The 16931-nt window shown below is 40.7% G+C and overlaps 1 protein-coding gene across 1 annotated transcript in view; it reads left to right on the top strand.

Moving 5' to 3' along the window:
* SFT2D2 (SFT2 domain containing 2) overlaps positions 1-16931 on the top strand; it is an 86053-nt gene that overhangs the window by 47482 nt on the left and 21640 nt on the right. Inside the window, exons 8-9 of the mRNA XM_058442194.1 lie at positions 13758-14022; positions 15743-15877. Of these exons, the coding sequence (XP_058298177.1) occupies positions 13758-14022; positions 15743-15877 (400 nt within the window). The remainder of the gene's footprint in view (positions 1-13757; positions 14023-15742; positions 15878-16931) is intronic.

Below are 16931 nucleotides of genomic sequence, written 5' to 3'. Positions count from 1 at the left end.
AAATTTTTAGGATTTTTTTTCTATTTCTGTGAAGAATGTCATTGATATTTTGATTGGGCTTGCATTGAATCTGTAGATTGCTTTGTGTGGTATGGACATTTTAACAATATTGATTCTTCTAGTCCATGAACATGGATTATCTCCCCACTTTTTAATGTACTCTTCTATTTCTTACATCAATGTTTTATAGTTTTCACTGTAGAGATCTTTCACTTCTTTGGTTAAGTTTATTCCTAGATATTTTATTTTATTTGTAGCTGTTGTAAATGGGATTGCTTTTTTGATATCTTTTTCAGATTCTTCACTGTTGGCCTATAGAAGTGCTATATTGATTTTCATATGTTGATTTTGTATCCTGCAACTTTATTGAATTTGTTGATAAATTCTAATAGTTTTTTGGCAGAGTCTTCAGTTTTTTCCAAATATAAGATCATATCATCTGCAAACAAGGATAATTTGACCTCCTGCTTTCCAGTTTGGATGTCTTTTACTTCTTTCTCTTGTCTGATTGCTGTAGCTAGAACTTCTAGTATTATGTTGAATAACAGTAGTGTCAGTGGTCATCCTTGTCATATTCCAGTCTTAGTTCTGTTTTTTCTTCATTTCTCCCTTACTGGTGCTTCAGAACACTTCACATTTCTGTATTGGAATTCCTCAAGCATGTCTTTCTGTCCCTTCTAGATTGTAAAACTATTTGAAGGAAGGATTTTTATTTTACTGGTAGACTGTTTGGGGAGACATTGTTCACTGTATCTCACAGTGTTTTCCTCATAAAGATTTATGGGGGAAATTTCTCACAGGTCAAGGCTTGCTTTTATTTTAGGGACACAGTTTAATGTATGCCAGATTATATTCCCCCACTTTGCATTGGCTGCTTGGAAGCTCAGAGCCACAATTGTGTCACAGTTCTAAGCAGTGCCTTCTCAAAATCTCCACTTATATACCTAATAGTCTTTGCATTAGTTTCCTATTGCTGTACCACAAACTTAGTGGCTTAAAACAACGTAAACCTATTATCTTACAGTTTGGGGAATCAGAAGCCCAAAATTAGTTTCACTGGACGACAACCAAGGTGTCGGCAGGACTATGTTCCTTCTGGAAGCTCTAGAAGATAATCTATTTCCTTATCTTTTCCAGCTTCTAGAGACTTCTTACATTCCATGTCTTCTGGCCTCTTTTTCCATCTTCAAAGCCAGGAGTGTAGCATCTTCTCTCCCCTCTGACTTCTACATCTGTCCTTACATCTTCTTCCTCTGACTTTGATCCTCCTGTCTCCCTCTTATTTTTGTGATTGCACTGGGCTCACCAGATAACCCAGGATAATCTCCCCATCTCAAGACCCTTAACTGAATCACATCTGAAAAGTCCCTTTTTCCCATGTGAGGTAATACACTCACAGGTTCTGGGGATTTGGAAATTTTTGCAGGGGGTCCTTATTCAGCCTACCACATTCTTTTCAATGTTAGCTGTATGAAATTGAAATTTTTGAGTCTCCTAACCAAATTGTACCTCTGCCTACCCTTCCACCTCCCTCACCTTCCATATCTCAGTAAATGGCCCTGCCATCTAATAATTGTTCCCATCAGGCACATGGTTCTGTGCTCTCTCTCACCCCCACATCCAATCCCTCATGTTGTTCTGTCATATTGACTTCTAAGGTATATCTAGAACCTATACACTTCATTTTTGGGCCACTGCTACTTCCCTAGGCTAAGCCATCATCAGCTCTTGCCTGAATTGCTATCATAGCCTCTAATTTGTCTTTTACTTCAGCTCTTGCCCTTTCCTAGTCTATTCTTCACAAATCAATTAGATTTTTTGCAAACATAAAGCCAATCATGCTGTTTTCCTACTTAATACTCTCCAATTGTTTCCTATCTCATGCTGAAGAAAATCCAAATTCTTCATCATGACTTCTAAGGCCTCATGGTCTGACCTGGCCCTCTCTCAAAGAACATCTCATTCTGCTCTCTTTACCACCACATTCTGGTCACACTGGCCTCCCTGGAGATTTCTACCTGGCTCAAGCCATGCTTCTCACACGTAATTCTTCTGCTTGGCACTCTGCCAACTCTCCCCCGACTACATCCTTGCTGAGCTTTTGGTCTCATCTGAAATGTCTCCTCCTCAAAGAAGCTGTTCTACACAACTCCATCTAACTGGAGTTCCCTACCCTGCTGTGCACAAATTTTTCTTGACCACTTCACCCTTTTATGTAGTCTTCATAGACTTATCACTATTGATAATTACTTAGTTGTTACTTACTTTATATCATTTATTTTCTCCATCAGATTGTTAATTCTGTAAAGGCACAGGCCGTTTCTGTTTGTTCCTTGCTGTATGTGATGCTTCATAGGTATGTAGCATAGGAGGCCCTCAATACATTTTCTGTCATCCTTACCCTGACTTTATCTTACCTTTTTGGGTTTGTTTTCCTTTTGTTCTTGTTTTCTTACTTGGTATTGAAATGAGAGAAAAACTCACAACCCCCAGGATCTCCTCAAGGTTGGGGGCTAGAGAAGGTAGAGCTTCCTCTGTTCCTGTCCCTTCCACCTGCCATCCACTCACTCGCCATTAGTACTGTGTGTTGTGGGCAAAAGAAAAGCTTTCTACTAGTGTTTCTTGCCAGGGAATGTGGGATTCATCCTGGAATGCCAAAATAAGGATGAATTGTCTAAAGAGAAAACCAGAATGCCTTTCTGGACCAAAGATTGAAATTGCTCTACATAATAATGTAAACAGTTTATTTTCACTGACTGGAGGCAGAGTGTTCCTTGGAGAGATTAATATGATACTACCTGCTTTTTTTTCTCCCTCTGGCAAAGGCTAGAGATAAGAAAAATTGGGGTTCTAGACTCTAGGGAGGAAGGACAACATTCGGAGCTCCATTTGTAGGAGGTGAGGAGGGCCTTTGAGATAAGTGGGGTGTGAGCAAGTATGGGACACTCAGGAGAGAGATGATCAGTAGGGGACACCCTGGGCGAAAGAGGTCCTGAGCTCTTTTCTTTTCTCCCGAGCCCTGACCCTTGAGCAGTGGCACACAGAGTGTCTTCCTTTATTCTCTGGTACAGTAGTCATGTTTCTTGGCACAGTGCCTTGGACCTTCCATATATGCTTTCTTCCCTCCAGAGCCTTTGTCTAAGATGCTGGAGAGTAGCTTATAGCCTGGGCATCAAGTTTGTTGATTCTCCCCAGGACCCTTTTCTTTATAGGTGCCACACGTCATGATTTATGCACAAACATGATTTGCCTGACAGTGCAGTCTGGGCCTGGAATAATTTTAATTAATGGGAAAATGGTCCTCAATACACCGATTAGACCTCTTCAGGTACAACAAGATAAAAGCCTGATAATTTGGATGGAGTACTCTTCTTAAATATCTACTCTGTGCACGGCAGCCAATGGGAAAGCCAGGCTCTCTCCCACCTGATCCAATGAGTAATTAAGAGAGGGCTTTTTTTTCCCTACCTCTCCCCTGCCTCCACCCCGCTCTCCAACTAAAGCTTAACAGGTTGGTGGTATAACGTGGAGACTTTTAAGGGGTGTCATCCTAGGAGCTTAGGCAAGAGCCAGGGTATCTTCTCTCCGCTCCCCAAGCACTGTTCAAGTGGGTTTGAAAAGCAGGCAAGTGAGGGAAGGAAGAAGCTAGAAGCAGGCAAGGTAGGTAACGGCTCTCGGCAAAGTTCAAGAAGTGCCTATGGCCATGAGTGAGCTGGGCACTCGGAAGCCCAGCGATGGCACTGTTTCTCATCTGCTCAATGTGGTGGAGAGCGAGCTTCAGGCAGGGAGGGAAAAAGGCGACCCTACGGAGAAGCAACTTCAGATCATCCTGGAGGATGCACCTCTCTGGCAGAGATTCAAGGAAGTCACTAATGAGATGATTGTGACCAAGAATGGCAGGTGAGTTTATCTGCTGCCCCGCGTGGGCTGGCAGGGCTTGGCAGGAGAGATGAGACCCCTTGAATATTGAAGAGGCTGCCGCTCTTCACTCAGAGGCGGCGGGATCTGATTAAACATGCTTACAGGAACGACTGTCTTCAATGGCTTTCCTCCAGCCAACTTAATTAATTTCTCTGAAATCATCAGAGGATGAAGCCACCTGTCTTATGTGCATTTTAAATAGAGAAATTCTGGGAAATTACCATAAAGTGGGGGGCATGCCCCATTAGGATGGGAAAATGGACTCAAATGTCAGAAAATAATATTAATTTGTGACTAGCTGCATACCCTATTGCAGACCTGAGCCCGAACTCCGTCCAGATAAGGTGAAAGACAACTTTATTTGGAAGCTGGATGATCTCCTCCTAAGTATAGCAAACTTGCCAGAAATGTTTGACTAGTTGAAGATGGGAAGCAAAAGGGCAAATGTAAACTCATTGCCTATCACTTCACCTGCTTCCCCGTGTGTGTTTGTGGTGAGTGTTCATTTGAGATTGTGTGTGTTTGTGATGATGTGAAAGCTGTTGCAGTAATAGTGAATGAAAACATATTATACTGCTTTAGAGAAGAGAAGATGCCTTCTTTCTTCTCAGTGCAACAAATTTAGGGATTAACTGAAACTGATCTCTGCTGGCATTTCTCAGATTCTATTAAACCTAGTCTGCTAAGGGGCTGTCAAGGTAATATTAGAAGATTTCACTTCTTAGAGGAGACACAAATATTTTGAAACAAAATCTCACCGCTCGCAGCTTGGCCAAACTAGCTCCAACATTCAGCTGATGTTCACATATCTTTTCATACACATGGTCACAAAAGTACAAAATGCTGAAAGGCATTTTCGGTAGGCTTAGTTTTGGCTGAACTCTAATTATGACACCCTCGAGAGAATTCTGATAATAGAGAAGAGCCAAGGCCATCTAAACTTCTTTCTGTCAGGCTTTTGTCCTTGTGCAAAATGCTTCCATTCCTGATGTCTCGGTTTTCTATATTTTAATAAAGCACAGTATAGAAGATGAACTATTTCTTGTCAATCTTGGAGAGTTATCAACTCAAGAGCTGTTACATGGCATTAAAGTACTTTCTAAAATTAAAGCCATACCTGAATTAGGGCATTTCAAGAAATTGCGATTATACCAGTAGCAGGAATATCAACCTTGCTTGATTTTTATATTTTCTTTCTCAAAATGGGTTCCATACTTATTTCATATAGATTTATTGCTTTTAATATTTGTTACCATAATTATAATTCCTTCTCTTGACCTGTATTTACACATTATTTTTAGCTTCTTTCATAGAAGAAAACATAAAACATATTTTTAATTTCACAGAATTACCCCAAATTCTTAATTGGATTTAGTCTTTTACCCTTTAAAAATGGGCAAAGATGCAACTGTAAAAATTTTATTATGTCTGATTATAGGTAGAATATTCTGCTTATTATTCTTTGTATTATTGGATACGAATTACACTAATACCTAGCCTTATGCTATTGATTTGGCTGTCAAATTGGCCATATATTAAAGTAAAAATAAGTACAATCACCAAGTAAATATATGGTTCATCTATTTCAATAAGGAATAAATAATAAAAGTTTCTGAAACCATTATAAATTCCAATTTAATAATATGTTACATTGGAATGTACTTTTACCATTTAAGAAAAGTTTTATCTTGCCTTTTATTGCCTATGTAATTTTCCCCTATATTTAAAATGTAATATTCTTCACATCAACTCAGCATGGTGGTGTGCTCCTGTTGTCCCAGCTATGCAGGAGGCTGAGGCAAAGGATCCTTGAGCCCAGGAGCAGTCTGGGCAACGTGGTGAGACCCTGTCTTTAAAAAGCAAAACAAAATCCTTCATCTTTAAAGTCATTTAATATTAGCTACATGAACAATATTCTTGTAGAAAAAGTCTAATTGCAGTGAACTTGGTTGTTCTTATCTACGGATGTCCTGCTGTGTTCCTCCTCTTCCTATAAATGAAATCTTTTTCTTAAATTCTCCTAAGATCTCTGAGCCCTTTAGGGTCAAGATTTTGCCAGAAGATAGAAAGTTTCCTTTATACTTTGATTAAAGAAGGGAAGACAAGTCCATAAGAAATTGATGTACTTAATAATGAATGAACTTGTTCTGAAATTACTCCCAACCTCTTAGTTTCTCAGATTAAACCATTAGTCACACTTTACCTTTGTTAATATAGACATCTTTCTTGCTTCATCTTCTTTACTCCTTTCTTCCTTCTCTCTTTTCTCCCTATTTATTCCTCTATGCCTCCTTTCTACCCATTCTCTTATGTCTATAGACTCTCTGTGTCTCCTTCAAATCCTTGCCCTCCACACCAACTCCCGCACCTGTTGCAGGTAGAATTGTGGCCCTTCCCTGTGGAGAAGAATGTTCCTGGTATGATTACCCAGTCCTAGCCTTTTTCATTCACAATGTCACCTGGGCCCTTTTTCATTGACATTGTCACCTTGACTTTTTAAAAAAGCATCATTTGGGGTGATAACTCCTGTACACTTGAGGTCTCATTGTTCTGCATTAAAATAGCAAATCTTGAAATAGCATAAGATGGGCTGATGAAAGAGTGAAAAGACTCATTGTGAAGTGGATATCTACTTTCACATATATAAATAGGAAGCTTGCCTCTGACATTGATCAGAAGCTGTAAAGAGAAAGGCTTTTTCCTGAAAAACATGGAATTATCTCCAGAAACTGGGATCCTGATATTGGCCTCCCTTCTTTTGTTCCTTCCTTTCTCTCTCTCCCTTCCTCCTTTTCTTTCTATCTCTCCCCTCACCCATTCTACTACTTCTTTTCTCTTTCCTCCTTTTCTTCCTCTCTCTTTTTAAAATTGAAAACTTTTAGTTATTCATAGTTAATAGTCCTTTAGATATAACAGTAATAAGTATAATACCTCCTTAGAGCTCATTTGAGTCATCTCCAGTGTATCCAGCCAGTATTCCCTTTCACGTCCATCCTTTAAGCTGGAAACTTATGCTTTAGTTTGCAGAAAGAATTCATTTCAGACTTCAGAGGTAAATAAATTAAATTGCTTGCTAGCATGGCAGCTCATGTCTGTAATCCCAGCACTTTGGGAGGCTGAAGTGGGAGGATTGCTTGAGCCCAGGAGTTTGAGACCAGCCTGGATGATATAGGGAGACCTCTTCTCTACAAAAAATTTAAACGATTAGCCAGGAGGCCCAGGTAGGTGGATCACTTGAGCTCAGAAGTTTTAGAACAGCCTGGGCAACATGGAGAAACCCTGTCTCTCCAAAAAATACAAAAAATTAGCTGGGCATGGTGACACCTACCTGTAGTCTCAGCTACTTGGGAGGCTGAGGTGGGAGATCGCCTGACCCTGGGGAGGTCAAGGTTGCGGTGATCACACCACTGCACCCGAGCCTGGGCAACAGAGTGAGACCGTGTCTCAAAAAAAAAAAAAAAATCAAAACTCTTGCTTTTGTTTTCTTTACTTGTAACATTTTCACCTAAGGGGAAAATGCTGTATTTCTTGTTATCATAAAATAAGAGGTGGGAATTACTAACTTTAAATTTGCTGATTAGTTTCAATGATTCACCAATGCTCGATGATTAAGCGGTATTGGTGCAGTGCCACTGAGTTGATGTTCATAGTCTCCAGTAAGGGCAGTAGTACAAGAGAGGAGAAAAGTAAGGTTGCACATCAGGCCAATACATTTCCATGTCCCTATAGCCCATGGGTATTTTTCTCTGAACTTTAAAATTACAACTCAAGAAGATCATATGCATTTATGTAATCTGCCTCTAACCAGGCCACCTTACTTCCCTAATGCTGTTCTTTTTTTCCCTTCATCTATTTATCTTTAATTGACACCTGTTGCCATTCTTATGCCTGCTCACCTTCACATAAATGTCAGCATCCATGCGCCATGTGTGTGTCACACACACACACACACACACACATACACACCCCTCTGAAAGTTCTGATGAGTATTTGATAAATAGTAGAGTTTTGTGGAGAGATGGAGGAAAGTGTTTACAAGTTTAACTTTTTGAATTTGCTTTTAATTCTCTGCTGTTCCCTCATCGCTGTAAATTCTGCCTCATCTCTGCCCCCCTTTCTTCCTGCAAACCTCACTTCTCATAGCCTCCTCCAGCAACACTGGCTTCTGGAGATTCCCTGTCAGTGAAATGAAACTGGAAAGCTGGTCTCATAATAAAAGCCAAACAGTTTACGGGCAAAGCCCATCCGCCTGTGGTTCTTCAGATGTAGTTTTCTTGAGGAGTGCTTATTTACCCTGCCACATTTTCCTCTCTCTCTCTCCAAGGAGGCTTTCTCTCCAGGGTGGATTAAGTGAAGTTATGCTGTTAGTTAGGGACTGATTTACATATTTCTTATCCCTCAGACTCTGGGTTTCTCTATATTAGCTACATCTAGGAAAAAATGGGGAAAAAAATCACCTTGATTGGAAATGCAATTCATTCCTGAAAATAAAGCCTGATCACGAGTGGTAATCACAGATCAATTAGTTACTGGATCCCTAGATAATGCATCCCTGTCGTTGTGAGACAAAAGAGGGGAAAGTGGGGTGGGAGGAGGGGAACTTGGCTGGGAGGCAGGGTGAGTTCCAGTCCCAGTTATAAGACTTTAGGCAAGTTGACTGACTTTTATTTATTCCTCATTGCCATAATAGGGAATGTATTAAAAAATGTATTAAAATAGGGAATGGATTAAAAAATAGTCATTTCTCAGTTTATTTATGTAGTGATAAAAACAAAAAATAATTATAAAGTTCTTGGCAAATGCAATGCTAAAGAAAATAGAGCAATTAATCATTCTACCATTTCCCAGATATGTCCTCCTTCTAAGAGACAAGACACTGTGACTTCTTTGTTTTTATTAACAGCTTTATGATGATATAATTCACATGCCATACAGCTCATCCATTTGAAGTGTATAGTTCAGTGGTTCTCAGTAATTCACAGAGTTGTGCATCCATCTCCACGATTAATTTTAGAACATTTTTATTGCTTCAAAAGGAAGCCCTGCACCCTTAGCCGTCACCTCCTCAGCCCCTGGCAACCACTAATCTACTTTCTGTTTCTATAGAGTTACCCATTTCATATCATGGACATTTGACATCCTGGGAATCATACAATATGTGGTCCTTTGTGAACAACTTCTTTTACTTAGTGTAATGTTGTCAAGGTTCATCAATGTTGTAGCATGTATCAGCACTTCATCTTTTTTATTGACAAATACTCCATTGCATGGATATAACACATTTTATTTATCCTTCATCAGTTCATGGACATTTGCGTTTTTCTACATTTTGGCTATTATGCATAATGCCGCTATGTACCTCTGCTTACAGATGTTTGCATGGAACTTTGTTTTCATTTTTATTGTGTATATACCTAGGAGTGGAATTTCTGGATTATTGAGAAACTGTATATTTAACCAGGTGAGGAACTGCCAGACTATTTTCCAAAGTGGCTGCATCATTTTACATTTCTGCCAGAAATGTATGAGGATTCCAATTTCTCTGCATCTTCACCAATGCTTTTTATTGTCTGCTTTTCATATTGCAGCCATCCTAGTGGCCATGAAGTGGCATCTCACTGTGGTTTGGATTTTGCATTTCTCTGATGGCTAATGATGTTAAGCATCTTTTGATTGATCATGGCTTCTTTGAAACATCAGGTACAGCTCTGACCATAGCATGAAAGATGGAAAGCCATTACACATTTTCTTATTCTGGAATGAAAAGTCATGCTACACTCTTTATGAGACCTCACATAATATAGTTGAGAGAGTTAAGAGGAGGGCACTCTAACCTATTAGCAGTGAGGATAATAATTGGAATTTTCCCTTCACTTTGCCTCAGCCACTTTGGTCTTCTCTTTTAGTTTCTGAATAGAGCGGGGCTATTTAAATCTAAGGGCCATTGTACTTGCTATTTCTTTTGCCTCTAAGTGCACTTCTTCTAACATTTTGCCTGAGTCATTCCTTCTCATTATTTAGGTCTTAGCTCAAATGTTACTTCCTGTTCAGATCCAGCTAAAGTAGCTTCTCATCCTTTAGTCTCCTTCTGTGACATCATGCATTTTAGTTCCTTCATGGCACTCTTGCAATTTAAAATGATTTTTTTTTTTAATAGAGATGGGGTCTCGCTAAATTGACCAGACTGGTCTCGAACTCTGGGCCTCAAGTGATCCTCCCATCTTGGCCTCTCAAAGTGCTGGGATTATTGGTGTGAGCCATCACACCCAGCCCCAAATGATCTTATATGTTAAAGAAACAACAAAGATTTGTTGACATTTTTGTTGCCTGACTTCTTTGTTAGAATGTAAGCTTCATGAACAAGAAGATACTGGGTCTGCAATTTTTGTCATTGAATCCCCACCTAGAACAGTTCCTGGGATAGAGCAGGCACTAAAAAACCATTTGTCAAATGGGCAAATAAATCTCTAAGTAGGTATTAAGATTTGGGAAAACGTTGAGGAGGACTTTTCCTTTCACTGTGGCTCAACCATGTTAGCTTTTGAGAAGCTAATAAGAAAGGAAAAGAGAGTAAAAAAAAAAAAAAAAATGGAGAAGTGAATGAAATGTAATGTGTGCTTTCTGAGTCCCAGTTTCCTCATCTATAAAATTGGCATAATAACCTCCTTGTGGGTGAAGTAAGACTTAAGTTTTATTTCACTTAAGTGAAATATTCACCTACGCGAAGTCCTAGGTGCAGAGTAAAACTCAGTACAGCCATCCCTTGGCATCCACAGAGGATTGGTTCCAGGTCCCTGCAAACATCAAAATCTGAGGATGCTGAAGTTCCTTATATAAATGGACTAGAATATTTTGCATATAACCTATGCACATCCTCCCATATACTTAAGTTACTTCTGGATTATTTATAATACCTAATACAATGTTAATGCTATGTAAATAGTTATGCCATATTGTTTTTATTTGTATTATTTTTTATTGTTGTATTACTTCTTTTCAAATTTTTCAATTTGCATTTGGTTGAATCTACAGATACAGACCCTGGGAATGTGGAGGCCTGACTGTACATGATAACTATTATCATTAGAAAAACAATTGTATGGTTAGGCACAGTGGCTTACACCTGTAGTCCCAGCACTTTGGGAGGCTGAGGTAGGAGTTGAGCCCAGGAATTTGAAAGCAGCCTGGGCAACACAGTCAGACACTTTTTCAATAAAAATAAAACAAACAAAAGTGTCTTGCATTAAGTCATTTCTTAAATCATAAGTCAGAAATTTATGAAACATCCTGACATTTCTTATCATGAAGACACCAGCCATGCTCTCATGCTTGAACAATTGCATCATTACTCTGGCAGTTTAGTGCATGAGTAATATATTATATGTTTTATAAGTTTTTTTTCTTACCTTTATGTGTACAATATAGTCTTATTGAGAAAAGCTTTGGTACTTTTTTTTTTTTTTTGAGACACAGTCTCACTCTGTCACCCAGCCTGGAGTACAGTGGTGTGATAATAGCTCACTGCAGCCTCGACCTTCCATGCTCAGGTGATCCTCCTGCTTCAGCCTCCCCAATAGCTGGAACTACAGGTGTGCACCACCATGCCTGGCTAAATTTTGTATTTTTTATAAAGATGGGGTTTTGCCATGTTGCCCAGGCTGGACTTAAACTCCTTTGGTACTTTTTAACTTTAGTATGCAAAATGACAATTATACACATGCCACTTTTGTGTTTTCTTTAAAATAAAATAAAAAGTAAACCTTAGTACTTCAGAAGAAGCACTGGACCAGAACACAGAGACCATGTCTCCATATACCTCATATAAACAGGTCTGACTGCTGGCTGTCAGAATAACCCTATATGATCCCTAGAATCATTTCTGATGCCCACTTTTATGATTCTTTGCGAATGGCATTTGTGTTCTCAGGATCCTTCTGTTTTTTACACTTGGCCAATATTATTAAGATAATTGAAAACATTAAAATATATCGTAAAAGGGAATCGTTTAATCTGATAGTAGGAGAAAATAAAAGACAATAATCCTTCTACTGAGGGAAGAACAAAAGAAAATGCAACATGAAGATTTTACATCACACAGGCAGCCGCCCTAGAGGAGGTGTATCATTTTAGTTAATGTAAAAGTGTAATCATCTCACCAAGGGACGAGGAGTGTTGAGGTGAATAATGCAGTTCTCAGCGAAGACCTGGATTTGGAATGCATCATCTGATGCATTTTTCTCCATAGAAATTTTACTTAATCTATATACTTGTCCTAGCCTCCCATTTAAATTAACTTTCTCTCCTTGAACACACCAACACAGCCTCATAAAGTTGTTGTGAAGAACTTACTGAGTTAGTTCATGTAAAGTGCTTATTCCCATGCCTGGCATCTAGTGAGTGCTCTGTAAGTGTTGGCTGCATTACCATTACACCCAAGCCCTTCGGCAGGCCTGGCCTTGCTTTGGCTCCAGAATCTTACCTTAGGCAGTGACTTTGGAGTTGGAAGCACAAAGGACATCAACTCTGCCTCTCTCCTACCTAGCAGGCAGAAGCTACTTCTCTCTGCTTTGTTTCTGGTGTTATGAAGTCTAAATAGAGACCGGGCGTGGTGGCTCACACCTGTAATCCCAGCACTTTGGGAGTCCGAGGCAGGTGGATCGCCTGAGGTTGAGAGTTTGAGACCAGCCTGGCCAACATGGTGAAACCCTGTCTCTACTAAAAATACAAAAATTAGTCAGGTGTGGTGGCACACATCTGTAATCCCAGCTACTCTCCTGGAGGCTGAGGCAGGAGAATCACTTGAACCCAGGAGGCAGAGACTCCGTCTGAAAAAAAAAGAAGTCTAAATAGAATAGGGAGTAACTGCTAATGGCCATGGGGTTTCTTTTTGGGATGATGAAAATGTTCTAGACTTATAAGCCAGCTACTTGGATAGTTTCTCCAAATATTTGTGAGAGTAAACTTGTTATTATTCTAGCATGTAGAAGAAGGATCGATGAATCTAGATCTGCATGTCTCAAAGTGTGTTCTTTGGACAAAAATTCTCATAAAATGCTTAGTTAAATGATGATCCCACTGTCACATACATTTAGGGTGTGCACATTCCCATGCTTTCTTCAAAAAGTCCCATGGTGTACATGGGTATGTTAAAGGCCCTGAGGCATCCTGGAGGAAAGAACTGGTCTCACTTTGTACAGTTAAGGGTTCCTCTCACTTACTTAACATGTAACTCTGTTTTTGTTCTTTTGAGACAGCGTCTCACTCTGTCACCCAGGCTGGAGTGCAGTGGCACCATCACAGCTCACTGCAGCCTCTGACTCCTGTGCTCAAGCAATCCTCCTACCTCAGCCTCCCGAATAACTGGGACTACCATGCCCAGCTAAATTTTTTTTTTTTGAGATGGGGGTGTCTCACTATGTTACCCAGGCTGGCATGTTTTGCTATAAATGCTATTACTATTATTCAGGAATAGTGTTCTTTGTGAGGTTGGGAAGGGCTGGTCAGTGGCATCAGTGTGCCAGTGGGAAATCTTTGAAGAAAGTTTTCTGGGGGGATGTGGCATTTGATACATCTTGGGCTTCAGGTTCTGTTGTGTCAAATGACTCCATCAGTGGTTTTCAGACTTTAAAATGGAGCATGTTTTAAAGTGAAACCCTAGTATTAAATTCATTCATAAAAAGAAGCTCCAGTAGAATTGGGGTTGTGGACTTGGGCCCTGTTTATTTGGCCTCCTCACAGGGCATTCCGTGGAAGGTCTCAGTATTGAGAGGCCCCTGGACAAGGTGAGAGTTCCTCTAACGTCCCTCCTGTGGCTAAGTTTCTGCCTTTCCTTTTAGACGGATGTTTCCAGTCCTAAAGATCAGTGTCACAGGGTTGGACCCCAATGCCATGTACTCCCTCCTGCTGGACTTTGTCCCTACGGACAGTCACCGCTGGAAGTACGTCAACGGGGAATGGGTGCCCGCCGGCAAGCCAGAGGTCTCCAGCCACAGCTGCGTCTACATTCACCCGGACTCCCCCAACTTTGGGGCCCACTGGATGAAAGCTCCCATCTCCTTCAGCAAAGTGAAGCTGACCAACAAGCTCAATGGAGGCGGGCAGGTATGAATGAGGCAGGCAGGCCTGGCCACCCGCTCCGGCCTCCCCACACCACGAATCAAGAAATATCAAGGGTGCATTTAGGCAATTAGAGGTGTCCTTACCAGCCTCTTCTCCCACAGAAGCCAATTATTCCCCGGAGTCCAAATGTAAACAAGAATAAACAGCTCTTAATTGGTGCTTTCAGTTTTTAATGGACTTCCTGATGTTAAGAGAGTGAGAGAGCAGTGGTTTACTTAATCACCGGGGCCCTTTTCATAGTTTTGTCTTGTGTGCTGTGCTTTTTACCCAGCTCTGGGAGGGAGATGTTTGTGGGTACCAGGGTTTTGTTAGTCCCTCTCCCCTTTTTTAGTATAAGTGGCATGCTGGCAATAGACAAATACCTTCATAAAAAGCTGCTTCTAAATGAAATAATTACTACCTCCACTTGGGCATTATGATAATTATCAATAGAATATTGAATCAGCTTTGGTTTTTCAGAAAAAAAAAATCCAAACAAACCTTCCTTAAACAAGGAAGGTTTTATTTCAGGTCTCCAATTAGAGTAAACAAGCATTTGGGGCTTTTTCCTCTTGTTTCCTGTGTTAGGATTGTGAATACTAGTCTGCTATAGAAGGTTGTTAGTTACTTTCTATAATGTAGGCAGTTTCTGGGGATTGGAGACACAGATGGGAGTAAAGGGTCTGGATTCTTCTCTTTCCCATCTGCGTATTTGGCTTTCCCTCAGCCTCCCCCCCTGTGCCCATGTGCCCCTTCTCTGATCTCTGTGCTCAGATGGCAGGGACCATAGGAGTTCATGTGTCCAGAGGTAACACTACCTGAGTCTGTGATACTCAGAAGCTTCCAGTTCCTTATTAAAACGGGAAATTGAACAGTAAATTGTTACTGCCTACCAGATTTCACAGCAGGAGACTGTCATTACACCTTTCATTTGACTCAGAGACAGTGTAGCCATCAGATGCCAGATTTCGCTATTCTTTAGTCACTTGGAAAATGCACCCATTGTCAACATTTTGAGTTATTAGGATTCCTCAAATGAAAAAAAAAGGGCAAACAATATATTTTGATGGATTGAAATCCACATTGTTGTGCTGAAAATAGGGGAAGGTAAAAAGGAAGCCAAGATTTTGGCAGAAAACTGAACACTCTTAAGAATAACTCCTTGGCCGGGCGTGGTGGCTCACGCCTGTAATCCCAGCACTTTGGGAGGCCGAGGCGGGTGGATCATGAGGTCAGGAGATCGAGACCATCCTGGCTAACACGGTGAAACCCCGTCTCTACTAAAAATACAAAAAGTTAGCTGGGCGTGGTGGCAGGCGCCTGTAGTCCCAGCTGCTTGGGAGGCTGAGGCAGCAGAATGGCGTGAACCCGGGAGGCGGAGCTTGCAGTGAGCTGAGATAGCGCCACAGCACTCCAGCCTGGGCGACAGAGAGAGACTCCGTCTCAAAAAAAAAAAAAAAAAGAGAAAAAAAAGACTCCTCTCTGACAACCCACCCCTCACCCTTGTAAAGGCTTCAATGTTATGATTCCTGGAGCTTCTGGAAAATTCCCTTCATTTGTTTCTTAGAGGTGTGGTGGCAGCTCAGGTGGCCTAGGATTTGAAATGTGTGTCCCTAACCGGGGTGGTGCTGAGCTTGGGACCAACTGGAGATGCTGGCTCGTTTATCACCTGTGATACACGGGGCTTTGCTTTTCTTCTCTTTCTCTTCTCCTGCCTCGACAGATAATGTTGAATTCTCTGCATAAATATGAACCCCAGGTTCACATAGTGCGTGTTGGAAGTGCCCATCGAATGGTAACAAACTGCTCCTTCCCTGAAACCCAGTTCATAGCCGTGACTGCCTATCAGAATGAGGAGGTAAGAGTGTGTGTGTGTGTAACTGTCACCTGGGAGATCATGGCAGGATGGGAGTGGGGGTCCTTTTAGATGGAAGGTAGGTTTTCCAGGATTTGGATACACTCAGCAGACATGAAGTTAAACAATGGAGTAGCTGCCCTCCCTCCCTCTTGCCTGTTTGCTAAAGGCTCACCAGCATGTGCTCTCCTGGTGCCAACAAGGCACAGCTGTGCATTGTCATGAAACTCCTGAGTTCTGTTGAAACTCTGGAGTCTTTGTTGTCAGGACCCTATGTGTCCTTGGCCTGCTCAGAGCTGAGTGTGTCTTGAGTGGGTACAATTGGGCAGGAGCTGTCGGGTCTCCTGCTCTAGAAGCAAGTCTGTAGCAAGTGATCCAAACGTGCACCCTCCCTTGGGTTTCATTATGCTATCAGTCCTGCTTGTTAATGTTCAATATCTGAGCACAGTTAGTCTGCTGCTGCCAAGTGACTTGAGCTGCCTGGCTGTGAGGGCTGAGTGGTTAGTGCCTGGCCTGTCTGTGAGCTGCTTTGGGTCCGTTCACATGATCTGCTGATAATCAGAAGAACCCAGGGAAGGTTGAATTCTTTTTGATTAAACTTAAAAAAAAATTTTTAAAGACAATATTTATTTATTTAAAAATACATAATAAACTGACAGTACAGAAGTATATAAAGTAGACATGAAGACTACAAGGGAAAGCTGTACTCGTTTCTTCTGCTTTTGGAAACTCACTCCCCATGGACACGATGAAGAATAACTTACAGTGTGTTTTTTTGACAAATTTTCTAAGTGTATGTAAATATATATGTGAATGTAGATTTCCTCACATAAATTGGCTCATGTTGTATATATTATTAATCTGCAAATTTCTTTTTCCTCAGTTTAACAGTGTATTATGATTACCTTTCTATGTAATTATACCTGGGTATATCTCCTTTTCTGTAGTGCCTGCAGAATATTTCATTGTATGAATACACTATTTCACATAATCAGCCCCCCACCAATGGACATTTAAGTTGTTTCTAACCGTTTTCTTTTTCTTTTTTTTTTTTTTT

The sequence above is a fragment of the Hylobates moloch genome, unplaced genomic scaffold (genome assembly GCF_009828535.3).
Source record: "Hylobates moloch isolate HMO894 unplaced genomic scaffold, HMol_V3 SCAFFOLD_8, whole genome shotgun sequence".
Taxonomy (NCBI): domain Eukaryota; kingdom Metazoa; phylum Chordata; class Mammalia; order Primates; family Hylobatidae; genus Hylobates; species Hylobates moloch.
The sequence above is the reverse complement of the archived record's forward strand: the minus strand, read 5'-3'. Positions and strand labels throughout refer to the sequence as shown.